We start from the raw sequence: 18,519 nt of genomic DNA, 5'->3' as shown, positions 1-18,519 counted from the left end.
GTGACAAAATACAGATAATTTTAAAGAACTAATATTGAGCATGACCATACGAGAGATCATGTGGATTTCTATTCAATCATCAGCGATCATCTCGATGCTATAGTTATGTGAATGATCTTTTGATCTACGATGGCATGATTGCTCACAGTAAGACTGCTGGAGTTTGACTGCATATAAACATAACCTCTTTGAATCCTTATAGTGCATGTTGGCGATAATTGATCCACTGTAGTAGGATGCGCATCTAGAAAGAATCTATCGACCTTGATAAAAAAAAATGATTCTTTGAGATTTGAAAGGCTAAGTCCATAAGTCTGTGACCACAATAGCGTGATTGATGAAAAAATTTTTATGAGAATCACAATTAAATTTGAGCTAATCAAATCTATCATATAACTGATGATGAGGTTTGACAATTAATCCATGACCTGTCATCTAGTCAGGACTCACGATAAAAAGACTGAATCACATAGAAACTACACCTTGAGATTCTTTTTCGATTCTGCTGGATTACCACTACATACTGCTAGGTGTCACTAGTAGATTGTGAGAGCTCACTAGGATTGTTCAAGATCGATGATCCTTGTTCAGTTAGAGTTGAATCATTCTGATCATTAAAAAGAATTTCAATGATACTATGATAGAGATTATGATATATCTCACTATCAGATAGAATTGAATCTATGAGATCACACAACAAAGAAATTTGATATGGATTAAACAATTGGACTTAAAAAGTTTCAATTGGGTTTAAGATGACCTTGCTAGCACAAGATTGAATCCAATTCCTCTTTAGACTGGAATTACTTATTTGATAAGAATTAATTCGAGTTAATTACCTATTAAGAACCTAAATGAATTAGTTCATTGGACTCCAAATGTTGGGTGCCTAGAATTTTGGATCATGTAAATTAAAAGTCCAATCCCCTAATTAATTTCTTGATTTAATTGGATGGGGTGCCACTTGATTTGATCAAATATGGGCATGCCCACTTGATGAAGGCGTGAAAAACAAGGGAGGGGCGCACCTCCTCTGGTTGGCATGTGAGAGAGAGCCCTAAAGGGCACCAACCCTTGGTTCACTTGGGCATGGTCAAAGCATGAGGGAAACAAGGAGTCCTAATGCGATTAGGACTCATTAAGTAGCTGATTTGGTTTTGGTTAGGACTCCAATTGCTTCTCTATTTAAAAGGCCCTCCCCCAAGTGTTTTACATCATATTTTCAAAAAGCTCCAAGCCTCCCAAACAGCCCCACACCCTCCTCTCTTCTCCCTTTGGTTCACACATCCAAAAAGCTTGGATGTCCACCATCATCCAACACCCAACAAGCTTGGGCGTCTCCTCTTTCTTGCTGATTGCTGGTCTTGGTTGCTTCGAGGATCAAGAAAAGAAAGATCAAGAAGAAGAAGAAGAGGAAAGGAAGATCAAGGAGAGATCAAGAGTTGATCAAAAGATCCAAGTTTGGTTCAAATTTGCAGAAAAATCGTTCTTGGAGAAGAAAGATCTACACCAAAGAGGATCAATCCAGACTGATCTTAAGTGAATACCTATAGAGGCTAGACGTTTGTGTGGCTAAGGGAGAATCCATCTTCTTCCAGATTCAGATTGAAGAAAGGATTAACGAAATAGATATGTGATCCGATCACATATTTAATTTCAGCATAAAATCAGCATGAGTTAATTTCTGCATATGAACTAGATCCTATGTGCTTTGTTTTTATGCACATATGTTCTAGATTAAAAGAAGTTTTAATCTCCTTTTTCGCTGCGTTATTTTGAAAAGAAGTTTTTGAAATCCACATGCATGCGCACCTTACAAAATTCCAACATATAGATTTTAAAAACATGATAGAGATGATCTCATGAGATGAGATCTAGATGATGCATGTTAGATAAATATGCTTCCGCTGCATATATGAAAATTTATATTGTTCTAGCATGCATGCTGTCCTAGTTTTTCCTTCAATTGGAACTACAGACACAAAATAAAATCAAGAAGCATTACCCCAACAATTTGGATCCCCACGACCCATGAAGGATGTTTCTTTAGGCTCTCAATCTTGTATCAACCCTATGTTCTTAGCCATGGCAAATTTGAGCAAGAGAGAAACTTACCTAGAGGATTGGTTAGGGGCTAAAAGGACATGGCTTATTAATTAGGTGGTTTAAGGCTCATGAACCTGGTGCAACACCCTAACTTTACCCTCAACAATAGCCTATAGGACGAGGGAGAAGGAATAATTTAATGTAGGAAATTGTATTCTCTAACAGTAGAAATTATGAGCCAAAAGTCCAATCAAATTGTAGACAACTATTTTGAAAGGAAAAATTGCAATCCTTAGGGCCACAAAAGAACCAACCTATTCATGAAGGATCAGCTTGATAATCGTTCATTCAAGATCATTTCAGCTAAGAAATGAGCTGATTTCGGATCATTTTTAAAGTTAGGCTCACAAAAGAGCTAGTTTGAACAACTTAAGCTCACAAAGATGAATATGAGCTTGGCTCAGCTTGATAAAAAGCTTGTTCAAGCTTGGTTCACATGACAAATGAGACAAGCATGAACCTACCCCAAAGCTTGAATGAATTTTATTTACCCCCTTTACATAACAAGACAAGCCTAAACAACATGATACTCGGCTCCACTTGGCTCATCTGAATGCTACCAATCCTCCAGCCATAATATATAAAAACTGTCCCATTCCCCCAACTGGAGCCTATCCTCTATGTGCAATAACGTTCTAAAAAGCTCAAATACAACAAGGGGGTTGCTGTTGTCGAAAAAGGATGAAGGAAAGGACAAGAAAAACTGAGATTAAATGGTGTTGCCAGAGCGCAAGCATGAAAGATCAACAGGGTGGACACATCAGCTGCGCAGAAGGCACCTACTACTGTAGTCTGATCAACATTAGGTGAAAAAAGGATGGAAGAGGTTTTCAATTATGAACTAAAAAAAAGAATTGCTGAGATACATCCAGATATAACATATAGAAATGCTAACTGCTATAATACCAAAGGAGGACACGGAAATAGCTCACATGAAACACATTGAAAGAGAATGCAGCTACTACAAATAAAAAAAATAAAAAATAAAAAAAGAAAAGACTGCTCCAATTACCTCATTTTCATTAAGATGTTGAAGTCCATCATTACATGAGAATTCTTATGTCGACTGCGATAAATTGAAGGCATCAAGGCCTGTTAAGTACCAACATCAGGTGATCAGTTCAGATATTGTACTCATTTATGACATTTATATGGCAAATGTGATCGATCAACCATAAACTAAGCCTATAAGAGGACTCTAACTACATTCACAGGCAGATAACAATAACTCAGATACAGCCAAGGTTTCAAGAGGACCCCACAAAACATGACTTAAGGAAGTGGTCTGGAAGAAAATGTCATCATGGTGTTTGTGTGTGTATAATCAAGTAAAAAGAGTTAATCAGAATGACACCCTGTCATAATTTTATGCAGCGCTCTTTAGGTTGGACACTTATGTTGGTTAGTTTCCTTGGTCCTTTTCTTCTTCCCTCCATTCATTCCTTATGGAGATGACAACAACGTCCTACTCTATCACTAAACAGGCCAACATAACAAAAGTAATGCAATTTTTTAATGTTTACACAAATCAGTATCATTTGGCAAAAGCATTACAGCAAATCAAACATATATATTCAATTTATGAGAAGATAATCTAACAAAGAATTAGTGCCCCAATTTACATAGCAGATGAGTTCTATGCCAATACTCTAACCCTTGATAGCAACACTTTAAATTAAGGTTTGCAGTCTCCGCATAGGATGGATACCTAGAGGAGACCGATACGGCACAGTACAGTATTGGTACTGTATTGAAAGTACCAACACATCCAAAAAAAAAAAATTCCAATTTTTTAAGCCAAAAAATATATTTTTTCCAATTTTTTAAGCTTCCTTGTGATGAAATTATGCCAAAGTACAAAATTTTGCATTATCCCATAATTTTTTAATATCTTGCCATTTATGTGATGTAACAGAAAAAAGAAAATGGAAGATGGTATCTAGATCTAACGTCCTGTTCATCCTTCCATTCTCTCCCTCTCTCCTCTCCTCTCTTTCTCCTCTCTTACCTTAAAACAGGAGGAGAAAAAGGCGTCGGGCCCTTTCAACCTCAATAATTGAGGCCTTGAATGGATACAAGTCCCTTACCAAGCCAAATTGCTCCGAACAGGTTGGTTCTAAATAGTTTGGTAACCAAGCCAGTAAGGAATGGTTCAAGCATAAACTCATATCAAGACCATGAACTGTCCTGGTTCATGATCTAGGAGGTTTGGTCCAGCATTGTATACCATGCATTAAATATATTGTTTGGTCAGAATAATATAATATTGATAGAGTACCAGTACCAATGATACATACTGAAATTGATAGCTTTAGGAACCTGCTCGCGTGCACCGACATAGTCAGTAAGGTATAGACGTTGTGCATCTGTTGTACACTACTATGTGCTAGTGTGCAAGGTTTTCAACGTCACTATATCCGTGTCGATGCAGATTTCGTATTGAAATGGTGTGATATTGGTCGCAAGGTTTTATATCCTGGGGGCACGGAGGGCATCCCAACCGCCCCATCCTATTCCTATAAGAAAACGAGACCGGGACGGGCTCAAGACTCCAAAAGCCATCCTTGTATAGAGAGAAGAAGAAAGAGGAATGAAGGAATGCTGAAGAATAGGGAAAAATGAAAGGAAAGAAGAACAAAAATGAAAAAAAAGAAAGGGAGAAGAAAAAGAAAGAAACGGAAAGAAAAGAAAGTAAAAAAAAAAAGAAAGAAAGAAAGGAAAGAAGGGGAGAAAGATGGAGCATATCAACTGGAATGCATGACCGAGACTGCTGTTGGGACAGAACGGAACAACGGGGCATATCGTTCCATAAAAAAACCATGACACCTTTGTCCTATAGGATTTAAAATCTTGATTGGTCATACCTTCCCATTCTAATGGTTTTTGAATCCTTGTTCCATAGATATGGACCACTAAGATAATACTAATGCTTGTTTCTAGGGTACTAGAATTTGCCACATGCTATGCATGTCGATGGAGATATTTGACTTGCACACTGTCTCTTCTTGAAACCTTGCCGTATGAGTTCAATGCAAGATCTGAGCCGAAAAGATGCACAAAGCATGTTTTTGGAAACAAAAAAATGGAGCCACGAAAACTGGAACCTCATGGACAAAATTGGAAATATTCTAGGGAGTTTCAATTTAATACTAGAATATTTCTTGGGTATGATATTTCATTACAATTGAACAGTGAGATAGTATAAATCATCCCATCGAGAAATATTCAATAAGGTAGTTGTCCAACTATAAAAAAAAATCATAGTAATCTCAATAAAATTGTGCAATCATTGATTATTTTCGCTTTTCCATAGGGCTATTCATAGGACTATAACAAAATGATGGACCATACTAAGAGATTCATGAGCTACCCATAACTTTTTTCTTTTTGCTTTGTTTTTTCAGACAAGCACACTTATTTTTGTTAGAAGCATGCTGTTATACCTACCATGCGAGGCATGCAGACTAGGCTTTGATTATTCCATGCTCAAATGGAAGTAACATGGATTTCTTTCTGCATTCTCACATGGAATGCATGAACTCAATTCCCAAACCTAAGGATGGCAAGATATTGTATTTTACACTAACCATTAAGATTTGTGCATAATTGGCATATGAAATTTGTGATTGATAATAAATTTAGTAACTTCCAATTGTCACATCTATATCCTTTTGTATTCACAATAAATTCTTACAGTTCTAAACATTTTGGAAAAATTGATGGAAATCCTTATACTATGACACCTATGCCTTCCCTTATTGAGAGTCTGCCATCCCTATTTATGCTTCCACCTTCTTATATAATTTTACAGAAGAAAAAACAGCTTAAGAATTTCCCAAATTTTTAACTCCCATGATCGAAAATTTTCACTTATGAAGCAAATAATGACAAAAAGGAAAATTACAATCCTGAAATTTTTTGTTCCTGGAAATAATTATTCAAACAAAGTTAGGGAGTGATGATACAAGCTCTATATACAAGAAAACATGACATTGACCTGATTTCTTTATTATGTAATCTTTTCCTATGGAGGTGCTGAGCTTCAATGGGGCTAAACAAAAATGGAGGTGATACATAGAGGTCGAGAAATTAATGCAAGCAAATAAAATAGTCTTGAAGTTTCCTTCCAATCAAGCGGCAGAGTCCATTTCCAGAGAAACCCTTCAATAATTTCCATAAGCATCTTTTAGAAAAGTAAAAGCTACAAATGTTGTATGTTCAAAGCAAGGATGCTTATTGTATGGAATGTTATTCTTCTTTACTGCCGGGATGACCTGAGGAACTATCAAAACTCAAAAGTGTTGGTTATAAGAAAAGATAAATCTCAAAACTATAGAAGGATAAATTAATGATATCAAGAATGAAACCATATAGAAAATTTATAATATGTCAAAATTCCTTGTAATATGTATTGCCTGCAGTTTTTATAAAAGAATTCCTTAATTATAACCAGGGATATTAAAAAATGACAAGATAATCCTTACCAAAGAAGAAAAAACAGGTAAGTTCGAAGTGCAAGTTTATAATCTTCTTATGGTTAGTTATCTTGTGATAAATATATATCTGTTAGTCAAACCCATATTACTGGGACTAAACGTCAAGGTTATGGGCTAAGGTATACATGCCATTAGCATTACTATCCTCAGTAACCAAAGAATCATCGAAAGAATAAAGAAATAGCCTTCAATGACTCTCCACAGTAGGATAGTAATTACATCTATTAGCATAATGAGAACTGGGACAAAAGGAAAGATTAGAAATTATTACCTTTAAACAGTACCATACATCAGCTAAAGAAAAAACAGCAAGTCTGACTTGAACAAGATAACCAAATATCTCAGCGTATATTTTTAATGCATCTTGTGTCACAATGATACTGACAGGCCAGTCAACTCTGTAGCCCAACAACATAAAATCAAACACATGGATGCCTGCAATTTGAATTGATACATTAAAAAATTTAAAATGATTAACAAGAGACTCTAAGCCCTCAACTAATAAGTAATTGAATGGCTACATACTTTGAGAAATAAGATATGTACCAGTTATGGAAGTTGACAGAGGCATTGTATTCTGTCCCTTTATGTAGACAAATAATCTTTCCTTGTATTGGTCAGTCTCACATGAAGATCTCTGCAAAGCCAACTCAAGGAGCCCTTGGATTTCTGCTAGTTTCTGCTCTGGCTCAACAACAGACCATTTCTTGCAAAACAGAAATAGGAAACAATTTAAATCATCAAGAAATTTACTTGGTTCCTATCAATCAAATAACTAGAATGATTTTATGGGACTTGATGGTTCTCATAAGTTAGAACTAAGAGAGTACTTGATTGCAAAGAGACTTAAGGAATGAATCCGCCCAGTCTGCTAGTTCCATAAAATGGTAACGCCGCAATGCCAATAAATGTTCGTGCAGATCAAATCCTTCATCAAGAAACTTAATAGTGAAGTTGCTGACATATTTATACCTAGTTTAGTTAAGGCATACAGAATGGAATCTCTGTGTAGCAACAGTTCATATTATCATCATTCAGATGACCACATAGCAGCTAATGATGGAAACAAGCTAATAGAAACTCATCAGCAAGGAATCAGCAGGTCATAGATGAGTCACATAATTTGCATCCCAATTACGATTTTCAAAAGCTGAATCATATATCTGTTTTTGCATTTTCCATGGTAGTCTCTTTAATCCAAGCCTCGCATAATATTATGCCTTTAAATTTCTATGATTTTCTTTTCAGTCTAACCCAAGCAAATAATCATTATTCTTGAATAGCTCTTACCCTCTGCTTCCATGAATAATAAGTAAAAAGGATCTACTTTCTACACTTGATCAAGCAATATGTTCAGATTGCACAAAATTCTTTATCATTAATTTAATCCATTAATAAGATAAAACTGCAAATATTCAATGACAGGATTCAATCCCGGTTTCCGAACCTTCATGAAAGAAACATTTGTTTTTGAGCAAAGCATCTTAACAAATCAAAATGTCAATCTTAGAATACAAGAAATCATCCAATTGTATTGTGCAAGCTTTGGAAATCAATCACTTGTGCAATCATAAGGTCAAGAAAAAAGAAATCAATTGGAAGGAGTCCAATCAGATTACATGACCATGATCCTGATGACCAAACAACTAAACTCCAGCTAACTTAAACCTACAACTCAACTTAACTAAATTAACAACTAGTTGGGGTTGGCTACATGAATCTTTTTGCTCCATTCCACCCTTAATTTAGGGCCATATTTTGTGGAACCTGTACAGATATTAATAACTTAAACCATTAGACATATATAAGCATTTAATATTATAGCATACTGGATCAGCAAAAAAAATGTAACATATGAAATGTAGAAAACAGGAAATAGCCTATGTTTCCCTATCTACCAAGGTTATGCAACATATAAAAAAAGAATGGTCAATTGGCACCCAACTCACCAGCAAAAGATGAAAAAAAAAAGTCATATTATCAGGATAGATAACATGCTATCTAAAACCTGTATCATGAACCAAAAAGCTTAACTATATATAAAACCTGCTAAAGAAAAGGGCACTTTTACATGCAAGGGATATGATCACTCCAAAATGCTGGCAATAGGACAAACCAGCAGATATCATGCTGAACCAGAAAACTGTTGTCTATGTAAATAAAAGTGTTAATCATAAGGATACTGAAGCAAGATTTCTTGTAGTATGCATTTGTCAATAGCGACAAAAAGTGGCATCTCAAATATTGCAGAACCATCCAATGTCTCTCTAGAACTGAGCATGGTGTCTTCACCAGAATACTGTAACGATTGCACCCACGCTGCACCACCAAAAGCACTTTGTGGAAGAATCCCTGATACATGGTTTTCCTCTGATAATGAACAAACAGGACTTGAAACTGATAGATTTGCCACACTATCTTGCATATGGCCTTCAGAAATTCCATTCACTTGTACAGCAGAAACACCAGAGCTCACAACTGGAGGCTCGACTTGAAAACCATGTCCAGAACCGGAAAACACGCTCCCAGAAGAAGCCTTACAAGGAAGTAGCACAGATGAGAAGTCAAAGTATGGGAGATAGGATCCCTCATTTTTTGTGAGTACTCCATTTCTCAAGTTGTGAGCTTTCCGAAACCAAGCAGATTTTGTCACCATGGGGTTAGTGCTGAGATCATGATAGTCCTCGGAATTCCATAATTTGTGAATATGCAAAGAAAGATGTCCATCTCTGCTATTCATAAATTTTACCTTATTATCTGTATCTGACCTCAAGTTGAATGGAATGAACACTTCACTGAAAATTGATTCTTCCCTTTCTGGGGTTTCTGTGTTCCCATCTGTCATCCGTAGGCTATTCTCAGAGCAGTGTGGTTCTTTTGGACCCATATAGTTCCTATAGTTGTAAAATGGATTTTTCGGAAGTCCTCCTAATGGCCAGCATCTACCAGAATGATAACCTTCATGTACAGAATCTGACAGTTTAGCACTTTGTACGTTCCCTGATTGAATGGGAACAGGAATCTGAATCAACTTCTCGTCCTCATAAGCCTGGTTGGATAGAGGAAAGAAAGGAACCATTCTACTATGATTATTTTGACACAAAATCTGAGAACATGACCTTTCAGTTTCAAGAGAGTTCTCTAGTATATTTTCAGTGGTATAACATGTGGATAGATTTGAAAGCAGAAATTTTTCTGGCTGTGATACATTATCATGTAACCTAAAAAACACCTCAGGTTCATTTTCCTCTACAGAACTATATGAAGAAGAACATTCTAAAGATTTTAATGGTTCCAACTCATATGAAGAATCCTCAGATGCATAAGAAGCATCCTCCTCTCTTCGAACTGCTGGCCTGAAATCAGAAAACAGCTCAATGTATTCACACAACAATACTACAATAAAATGGAAAAAAGCACACAATAGGCAACCTTAAAATATATATATATATAAGATAGAGTCTCCAGAATCAAAAATATGTCAACTGATAAAACCAGAAACAGGTTCATTGGTGGAGGGGTTTGGCATTCAGACAGAGACAAGCTGACCAAAATCCTGTTTGTTGGAGAAAATTTTGAAAAGAAAAAACTAGAAAGATGAATCTTACATTTTGGCAGCTTCTTCTTCATCAGCAATGCCAGAGAAAATAAAGTCCTCATCAGAAGCCAAAAAACTCAGGTCATTTACATCTCTTCTTTTACCAAGCAAGCTAGGTGTGCTAGCAAAAGGAATTACCTAAAGAAAATTCCTTCAGTTAAAACAAAAGAAAAGCTACTCTACAAACATGAACAATTAAACAATAGTGTGCAATCACATTAACAATAATACAGGGATCTTACAAAGTAGTAATCAGTTTTATGGGGACAATGCACCATGTGATACCAAGAAACAAGATGGCAAAACAATCAAAACAGACTGCAAGCATACACTTGCAACAATATAACCAGTACTACACAATTTCCTAATCATTCAAAGAAGAATCATATAGGACATAGCATACAGATCAACTTGAAAATGAAAGAAATGTAAGCAAACCCCAGTTTCCTGATTTGTGTAGCAAGGCTTCAGTTAGTTTCCTCTGGATAAATAATATTTTTTCTATGCACTTTGAGAGCCTAGACAGCCTAGGTAGTGGCCAAATAGGCAATCTTATATTAAAAGACATATATACTCCTTTTGTTTTTTGGTTTTCTACCTGTGAAGAATGGACACAGATATAGGACAAGGATGCAGCAATACAACACACCTTGAAAAAGTAGGATGTGATACAGCTATGATATGTCAATGAATATATATATGTACTTCATACACTCATACAAGCATAGATACATATCCAAATATAATGCATATTCATTAATGTTAAAAAATCATCCATCAAGCATGGTAGGCCATAAAAATAGCATAGCCCACACTTTACATGATATCATCAGCTTTTACAATCTCATCATTCAGTCATCATTCATCCAAATCGACAGACTCCAATCTATACTTCTTTTTTTTTCTTTTTTGGTGGGGGGAGTGGGGTGGGGGGTTACAACTATGCTTCATAATTTAAAATTAACATTATAGACTACTAAATTGATCGATCACCATTAAAAGGTTAATATTAAAGAAAGAAAGAAAACATCATTCCCCCTCATTTTTGGATGTACTGTGAAGTTTCTCCTGTGTATCCAAAGTATCCAAAGTGTTTTCAATTTTGATAAATACAATACTTTACACAAGTATCAGACATATCTATGAAGTATCCAATGAGTACTGCATTCAATACGTATCCAATATAGACACAGCATATAATTTGAAGTACGCAGGCTTCCTACTTTTCTTCTTTCTTGTATACTTCGTTTTCACTGCTATGAGTTGTGACTGGGATAAAATTATTATAAATAAATTAGGAGTGAAATATCGTAAGATATAGTTTCACTTTGCTTATTCCTTAGCTGCATAGCCCTCCACCAGCCATCTAAGCCTCTAGGACCCATTTGGTTGACGGGAAGTGGAGGGAAGCGACACTTCCTAGAAAGTGGAGAGGGGGCCTCTTGTTTGGTTGAAATTTTAAGAAGAAAGAGAGTGAAAAAAGCTCTTCCCATGGAATGTTACTTCCCACATTTCATAGGAAGTGAAAATCCATCGGAGAGATGGGTTTTGGCACTTCCCATAGGATGGGAAGTGGTGCTACTTTTTTCCTTCTCAAAATATCCCTTTAAATCCACGACTAAGATTTTACAAAATATCAATAGATGGCTGGGATAAAATACTAAAGTGATATAATATTATATTAATATTATCCTAATATTTTTATGAATATAATATTAATATTATAATATTTATTATATTTTAATATTATTTTAATATTTACTAATATAATATTGTTCTGAATATTAATATAATATTTATATTAATATATATTATATTAATATATATTGGTATTATATTAACACAATAAATTATTATAGTCTAATATTATATTATAATATATTTATATTATATTTATATTAATATAAATATAATAGTAATATTAATATAAAGTTTATGAGCAAAAAAAAAAAAGATATGGTCTTATATCTACTAAGGGTATAATAGGTATTTTACATAATTTTTTAGGAAAATAGATGTTCAACCAAACATAAGCTACTCTACAATAAGTCACTTTCCCATGATCAACCAAACATGCCAAAATCCTACTTCCAGAAAGTAGCTTCCTGGGATAAAAAATTCTTCCCACGAACCAATGAGTTCCTAAGACCTCTTCTCAAGCTCATCAATAGGCTTTCAATAGCTGATAGCCCTCCAGTAGGTTGTCAACATTCGTTTTGACTACCCAAAGGATCCCAAATCTTTTTATTTCTCATATTCTTTTCCTTCTTTTCTTCCCCTTATCTTTTCATGTTATTCATCTCATTCTTCCCCTTCTCATTTGAGAGATCCTACCTTTTCTTTGCTCCTTCCTCTTTTCTTCTCCTTTCAATCCCTAATCTTGTCTATTTTTCTTTTTCTTCTAATTTGTTCTCTGTTTACCTCCTTGTTGCGATCACCTTTTTATGGGAATGCAAATACAGAATTTCAATTATGGCTTATCAGCTTTATAATTTTTGTCGGACTTAGCAAACTAATATTTTTCAAATTTACCTTTTAACAGATTGCTTTTGTTATCATGTACCACTCTTATATGGTCGATTACTATGTGACAAAAACATACGATGGTTTTAATTAATCTTATCTCCCATCATACTATAATGATGTATTTGATAATTTACATGCAGGGCTAAAGAAAAAGAAGGTTAAGTGTGTTAGGCCTTTTTAAACAATTTTTTTGCCCATTTAAAAGATGAACTATCTAAGTTGTCTGTCTAGGCACCTAGGCTGTTCCCAGGCAGGCAGGCTGCCAATCAACTGAGGAACACCTAGCCATCTTAGCAGTTTTCATCGATCATAAAATTCAATATCTTAGTATCGTATCACAAAAACATAAAATAAGAAAATAAAGAAAAACAAAGAACCACAAAATTAAAATCCAAAGCCACATTCCCTCATAGATGATGGACAACAATTTTTGAGTTGAATAATCACTGGGTAGTTCAGTCCCTACCAACTGAAAAACGCCTAGCCACCTTAGCAGCTTTTCACTTGATCATAAATTCCATACCTTAGAGGCATATCGCAAAAAAAATAAAACAAAGAAAATAAAGAACCAATAAAAGTTAAAGTCAAAAGCCACATGCCCTCATAGTTGGTAGACAACAATTCTGGAGTTAATCATATTGTTATTCAATCAGGAGCATAGTTTGCCGTACCATCCCAAACTGGACTGCATACCAACATTATAATAGGATGGTATCGATATGGAGTCCAGTTCCAAAACAGTGAACCTTGACCAAGAGCACATCACCAGCTAGCAAAATTCTACAAAAACCTCACCCTCACATGCATATATTGCTATTCCATTTGCTTGACTTGTTTTAAGGAAAGCATGTTTCCATTGAACAAAAAAATCTTCCAATTTATTGTAACAATCTGCAAATACTCTAGAAGCCAATAAAAGTTCCATCAGTAAGCAATTCTAGAAAGAGCAATCTTGAAAGAGAATTGCTCTTTCAAGAATTTGGGCATTCTTCTTTCATTAGTCCTGATGCCATGTTTTCAATAATGAGCCTGAAATCACCATCTGATATTGTACTATTTACTAGCGTGTCCCTTAAGGTGATCATAGACCTACAGGAAAGATCACTAACACCTGATTTCACAACAGAATATTATGTTCTCCAAGAAAATATGAGCAATATGTACACAAGATAGGAGTAAGTGCCAAATACTGGAAAGAAGAAGAAGACATGTTGAACACAGAGAGTGCTAGAAGATAGGGTTCACATTTCAGAGGCTGCTCAAACAGTCTGTCCCCTCTCCATTATTACAATCTAGGGCAAGCTAGTAATGTGATGCTTTTGGAGGTCCCTAATAGCTCGGTTGGACCACAACTAACGCCCAAGTTAATGGATTACACCACAACTGCATGAGAAATTGAAGTCCAATAGCACATTAGAAGCATCAAAATATAGCAATAAATGTCATTATAGCTCATCTTTATCAACTTTTAACAGCAAACTCAGATTAGAAAAGCGATGATATAATTCTTCAAAATTGACATAAGGTCTCATCATAGCCATACAGCTGAAAGAAAGCCAAAACAAGAAGTTTAGACCAATAATTTGGCCGTCAGTAATAATGAATCTATGTCACAAGTGAACAAACACCAAAGGAGTGATCAGCAAAGAGAATATGGTTCTTACATTGCGATTGATCTGTCGATTTCTAACATTAAAATTTGAGAAAAAACTTTGAAGCCTTTCCAGCATCATTTTGTAAAGAGTGTCCCTCTTATGCATTAAGTCTTCTACTCTGATTTTGGTAAAAGCTAGGGAGTTCAAGACAAATGTTGAGTCACTTGATGTGCCAGACCAATACGGAAGCATTTCCACAATATTTGTAATATCGCAATGCATATGAGCTCCTTCCCGAGTGACAGAAACACTGCATAAATTAAGAAGTTTCACAAGAACTTGAAGCTGTTGTCCAGCTCGGAGAAGGGGACGACAAACATCTTTCAGAAAACAAGGCATTGATACACAATCTCGCTCCTGAATTTCAACCTTCCACACAGTTAGAAATAAGTAATAGAATATATATTAGACCTTCCATATATTCAATATCCTCAAAAAATGTGTTATACGAATTTCTATGCACTCATGAAAAGGATGTTCCATACCAATTACCTATATTTAGACTCCAAACAGAAAGAAAGAGGAAATGAAAATGTACTACCTTGATGAATATTAAAGAGAGGTCACTAGGAGAGCCAACTGGACCATTTGAAGTTGGTAAATAATCTACAAAAAACTCTTCATAAGGATCATCAATGGTAGCTCGATAAATCCATGATTTAATGAAGCCATAGTATGGTTCGAATGAGTGAACAAAGAGAAAGTTAAGAAGTGGATGATGAACTGGATCAGCATCCTAAAAATAAAATAATAAATAAGAATTGTCAGCCTTTACTACAGAAATTGCATTTCACATTTGACGTAGGTTAGATTGTGCAGCTTACAAAAACTACTAGTATGAATGAAATACGCAAAGAATACCATAAGAATAATGTCATCAACATAATAAGCTGTATTTCCACTAAAACATGCCACTAATTTGGCTTTACTTCACTCTTAAATAACATTAGGAAAAAATAATACGAAATCTAGGACTAAGTCAAACTGCTAATAGCATATATCCCATGCATTATACCAAATTAAATGGAAATATAAGCAATTAATTACTAGTACTTCTGATATCAAGTTTGTGCCCTAAATTTCTGCAGACTTTGAATACAAGCATATAACACATGGTCAAAAATTAGTATAAATGTAAAAATTGCAAAATACAAAACAGTCACCAATTTCTTTCATATGAGCTCCATGGGCACATAAATACTCATAGAAATGTTTGCAAAACTACTGGATAGATTTGATTTTCTACAACTGCCCAATAATTTTCTTTTCCACTTGCATATATCATCTAGGCAATCAAAATGTGTTGTATTTTCCATCAGACAGCAATCCACCGTTGAATCCATCATTTCACAAAAAAAATGAAAAAAAGGATCACTATAGCTGTTGCATTAATTTTCATGCTCTAAAGAATGGTGAAATGCGTTGGATTATACATGTCATAATAATCACAACCAAAGTAAGCCAAATAACTACTGACAGTCATGACGACCAACGACTAGGACAGTGCAGTACCATACCGGTCCATACTATATGGAAGCATACTAGGACCAAGGGAAGGAGAAGGAAAGGGAGGGACAGTGGGAGAGGAAGAAGGAGAGAGAGGGAGATGAAGAAGGAGAGGGGGAAACTCCAGACTCACCTGAGAGAGAGAGAGAGAGACTGAACATGGAGAGAGAGGCATCTGACAATGGTAGGATAGAGGCCGAAGGAGGAGGCAATGGAAACCGAGAACTTTGAACATGTTCCAACCGTCCGAAAAGGTCAAGGAGGCAATGAGGACTAGGGCTTTGAACAAGTTCAAGGTGTCCAACAAGGCGGAGGAGAGCTAGAGGAGGCTACAAGGATCAAGAGCTTCAAACAGGGCGTCAAAAGAGAGAGATGGGAACTTTAGACTTACCTAGCCAGGCCATTATCATTGTCGATGATGGGGAGTGAGGACTTCGAATAGGATGCTAGGAGAACCAAAAGATTTTAAGCCTTTCTTTCCAAGCCAAGGGCATTTATCCCATTTCGATGTGTTGAGTTGTGCTACTAACTGACTAGTCTAGTTTGGTGCACTATCAAGTATCAATATGCCAAACCAACCCCGTACCATATGTAACAACAATGTACAAAAATGGTATGATATGGGGTCCTTGACCGAAATTTCGAACCTTTGTTGAGACGTAGGATTATTAAGTTAAAACCACTAGAGCACTAAAGTTATAGTCTTAATTCAAAAATTAATTAGTTGTGAAAGCAAGATGAAAGATAGGGAAGGAGATAACATGGTTTGAAGCAAGATTTTAAATCCCGTGGGATGAGGCTGTCCCAATTTTTTCATAGAACAGGACGCACCACCATCCCATCCCATTCCGAGACTTAAGCAAAGGATGTCTCAAGACGTCCCGATCGGGACACTAAGATGCTAACGAGACGGCTCTATCCCGACACATGGAATAGTACCCCATCCTGATGTCCCACAGGACGTCCCACTAGGGCCTGAATCTTTGGTTTAAAGATTATGTTGCCTATTCATAGTGGAACGGTATAAATGGATCTCAAATAATTGAGTTATTCACGAGCTACCTAGTGTTTAGCTCAAAATTCAACCCGATTGATTAGCAAATGACCTAAAATAGAGGTAGACTTAGCTCGCTTAATCTCAACTCGATTAAGTGAATGTAACTAAATAAATAAATTATGTTATATGATATACTACTTCAAAAATTACTTTATATATAAAAATATTTTTATATTTATTGACATAATTTATATAAATATAATATATTTCAAATATTAAATTAAGATATAATAATGATAATTAAATCAAAGTATATAAAAAAAAAGCCTTGAAAGCATTCTTTGCTGGCCGAACCCAAAGCAGGCGGTTCGGCCTATACTAAACCAAACAAATACCAATTTAGATTAATTCAACTGGGTTGGATTGGGTCAGTTATAAAATCCCTCTCCACCTCTGGTTTGCTTAAAAACCATTGTCAGCTTGTGCCTCTAGTTGATTTATTAAATCCAAAATGGTTTAGGTGACAAGTTGGCCCCACCCCATCGTGATGTATCAAGAGGTGCCCCCTCCCCCCGGCTCGCAAGCAAACCCCCCCTCAACAACCGCCCATAATGTCTCTCAAATGCTTCCTTTCTCTCTTAGGAACACTAGTAAGTTCCTCTCTCTCTCTCTTCAAACCTTCCCCCCTCTCTCTCCATCCCTCTTTCCCACTCCATGGGTTAGGGTTTCCCTCAACCCTCCCCTTCCTCCTCCCCCCCCTCTCTCTTCTCTCTCTCGCTCAAGTTAAGGTTTCCCTCAACCCACCTTTTCCTCCCTCCCTCACTCTTCCTCTCTCCTTTTCTCCCTCTGCTCTCCGTATCCCTCTCCCCATCCCTCTCCGACTCTTCCTATTCCATATGCTCCAAAATGGCATGGTACAAACCTATACCATTCTAGACCAATTGCTGACCAATATACCCTCCAGTACCGATTTGGCAAACCTTACTTAAAAAACCTCAAGTTCTCGTGAAATCTCTTAAACAAGCAACTCATGAACTCAAGTTCAACTCAAAATTGAATAAGTTGGGTCGATCGCAACTTGATTGCAAAATGAACTGAGCTTGAGCTTAGAGAAAGCAATTGTAACCGTTCAATTAGATACCTAACCAGACCCAAATGAGGTGGATTTTATCCAACCTGATTAAAACTCGAGGCGGATATGTGTTCACGATAAAATACCCGAAGTGGATTCGAATCGGGTATGGATAATGAAATGCCCCGTCCTGAATCCAATCTGATATAATCTTAATCCAAAAACCCCCCTTTCAAAGATACAATTATGTTATAATGTTTGCATGATGAGTTCCTTACCATGTTATCTATTCAACCCACACCACTACTTGACCCGACTCAAATTAAGGTAGGTATCATGTGGGTATGGATATGAATTTTTTAATTGTAGGATGGTTACAGGTATTGGCCAACCCTAACCCAAACCCAACCCATTGCGATCCCTACTTGAGCTAGGCCTAGCTCACTCAAGCTTGGCTCATTTATACCCCTAACAGTATAAAATGCACAACATTAGTCGATCATGATGCAAGAAAGGATAGCTTGAACCAGACACTCATTGTTGGGGAACATTTTAAAACCATA

General features: G+C 36.0%; 1 protein-coding gene across 8 annotated transcripts in view; it reads right to left on the bottom strand.

The window, feature by feature from the left end:
• LOC105061295 (uncharacterized) overlaps nt 1-18,519 on the bottom strand; it is a 41,314-nt gene that overhangs the window by 15,013 nt on the left and 7,782 nt on the right. For 5 of the 8 annotated variants that reach the window (XM_073261854.1, XM_073261858.1, XM_073261845.1 and 2 more), the window contains 8 exons: nt 14,923-15,117; nt 14,391-14,750; nt 10,211-10,338; nt 8,786-9,958; nt 7,433-7,574; nt 7,149-7,308; nt 6,874-7,037; nt 3,119-3,198 (listed from right to left, as the gene is read on the bottom strand). In XM_073261854.1, the coding sequence (XP_073117955.1) occupies nt 3,119-3,198; nt 6,874-7,037; nt 7,149-7,308; nt 7,433-7,574; nt 8,786-9,958; nt 10,211-10,338; nt 14,391-14,750; nt 14,923-15,117 (2,402 nt within the window). The remainder of the gene's footprint in view (nt 1-3,118; nt 3,199-6,873; nt 7,038-7,148; nt 7,309-7,432; nt 7,575-8,785; nt 9,959-10,210; nt 10,339-14,390; nt 14,751-14,922; nt 15,118-18,519) is intronic. The other 3 variants (XM_073261861.1, XM_073261859.1, XM_010945298.3) reach the window with 2 other exon arrangements.

Source organism: Elaeis guineensis, chromosome 1 (genome assembly GCF_000442705.2).
Source record: "Elaeis guineensis isolate ETL-2024a chromosome 1, EG11, whole genome shotgun sequence".
In the NCBI taxonomy this organism is placed as follows: domain Eukaryota; kingdom Viridiplantae; phylum Streptophyta; class Magnoliopsida; order Arecales; family Arecaceae; genus Elaeis; species Elaeis guineensis.
This window is presented reverse-complemented; position numbering and strand designations above follow the sequence as displayed.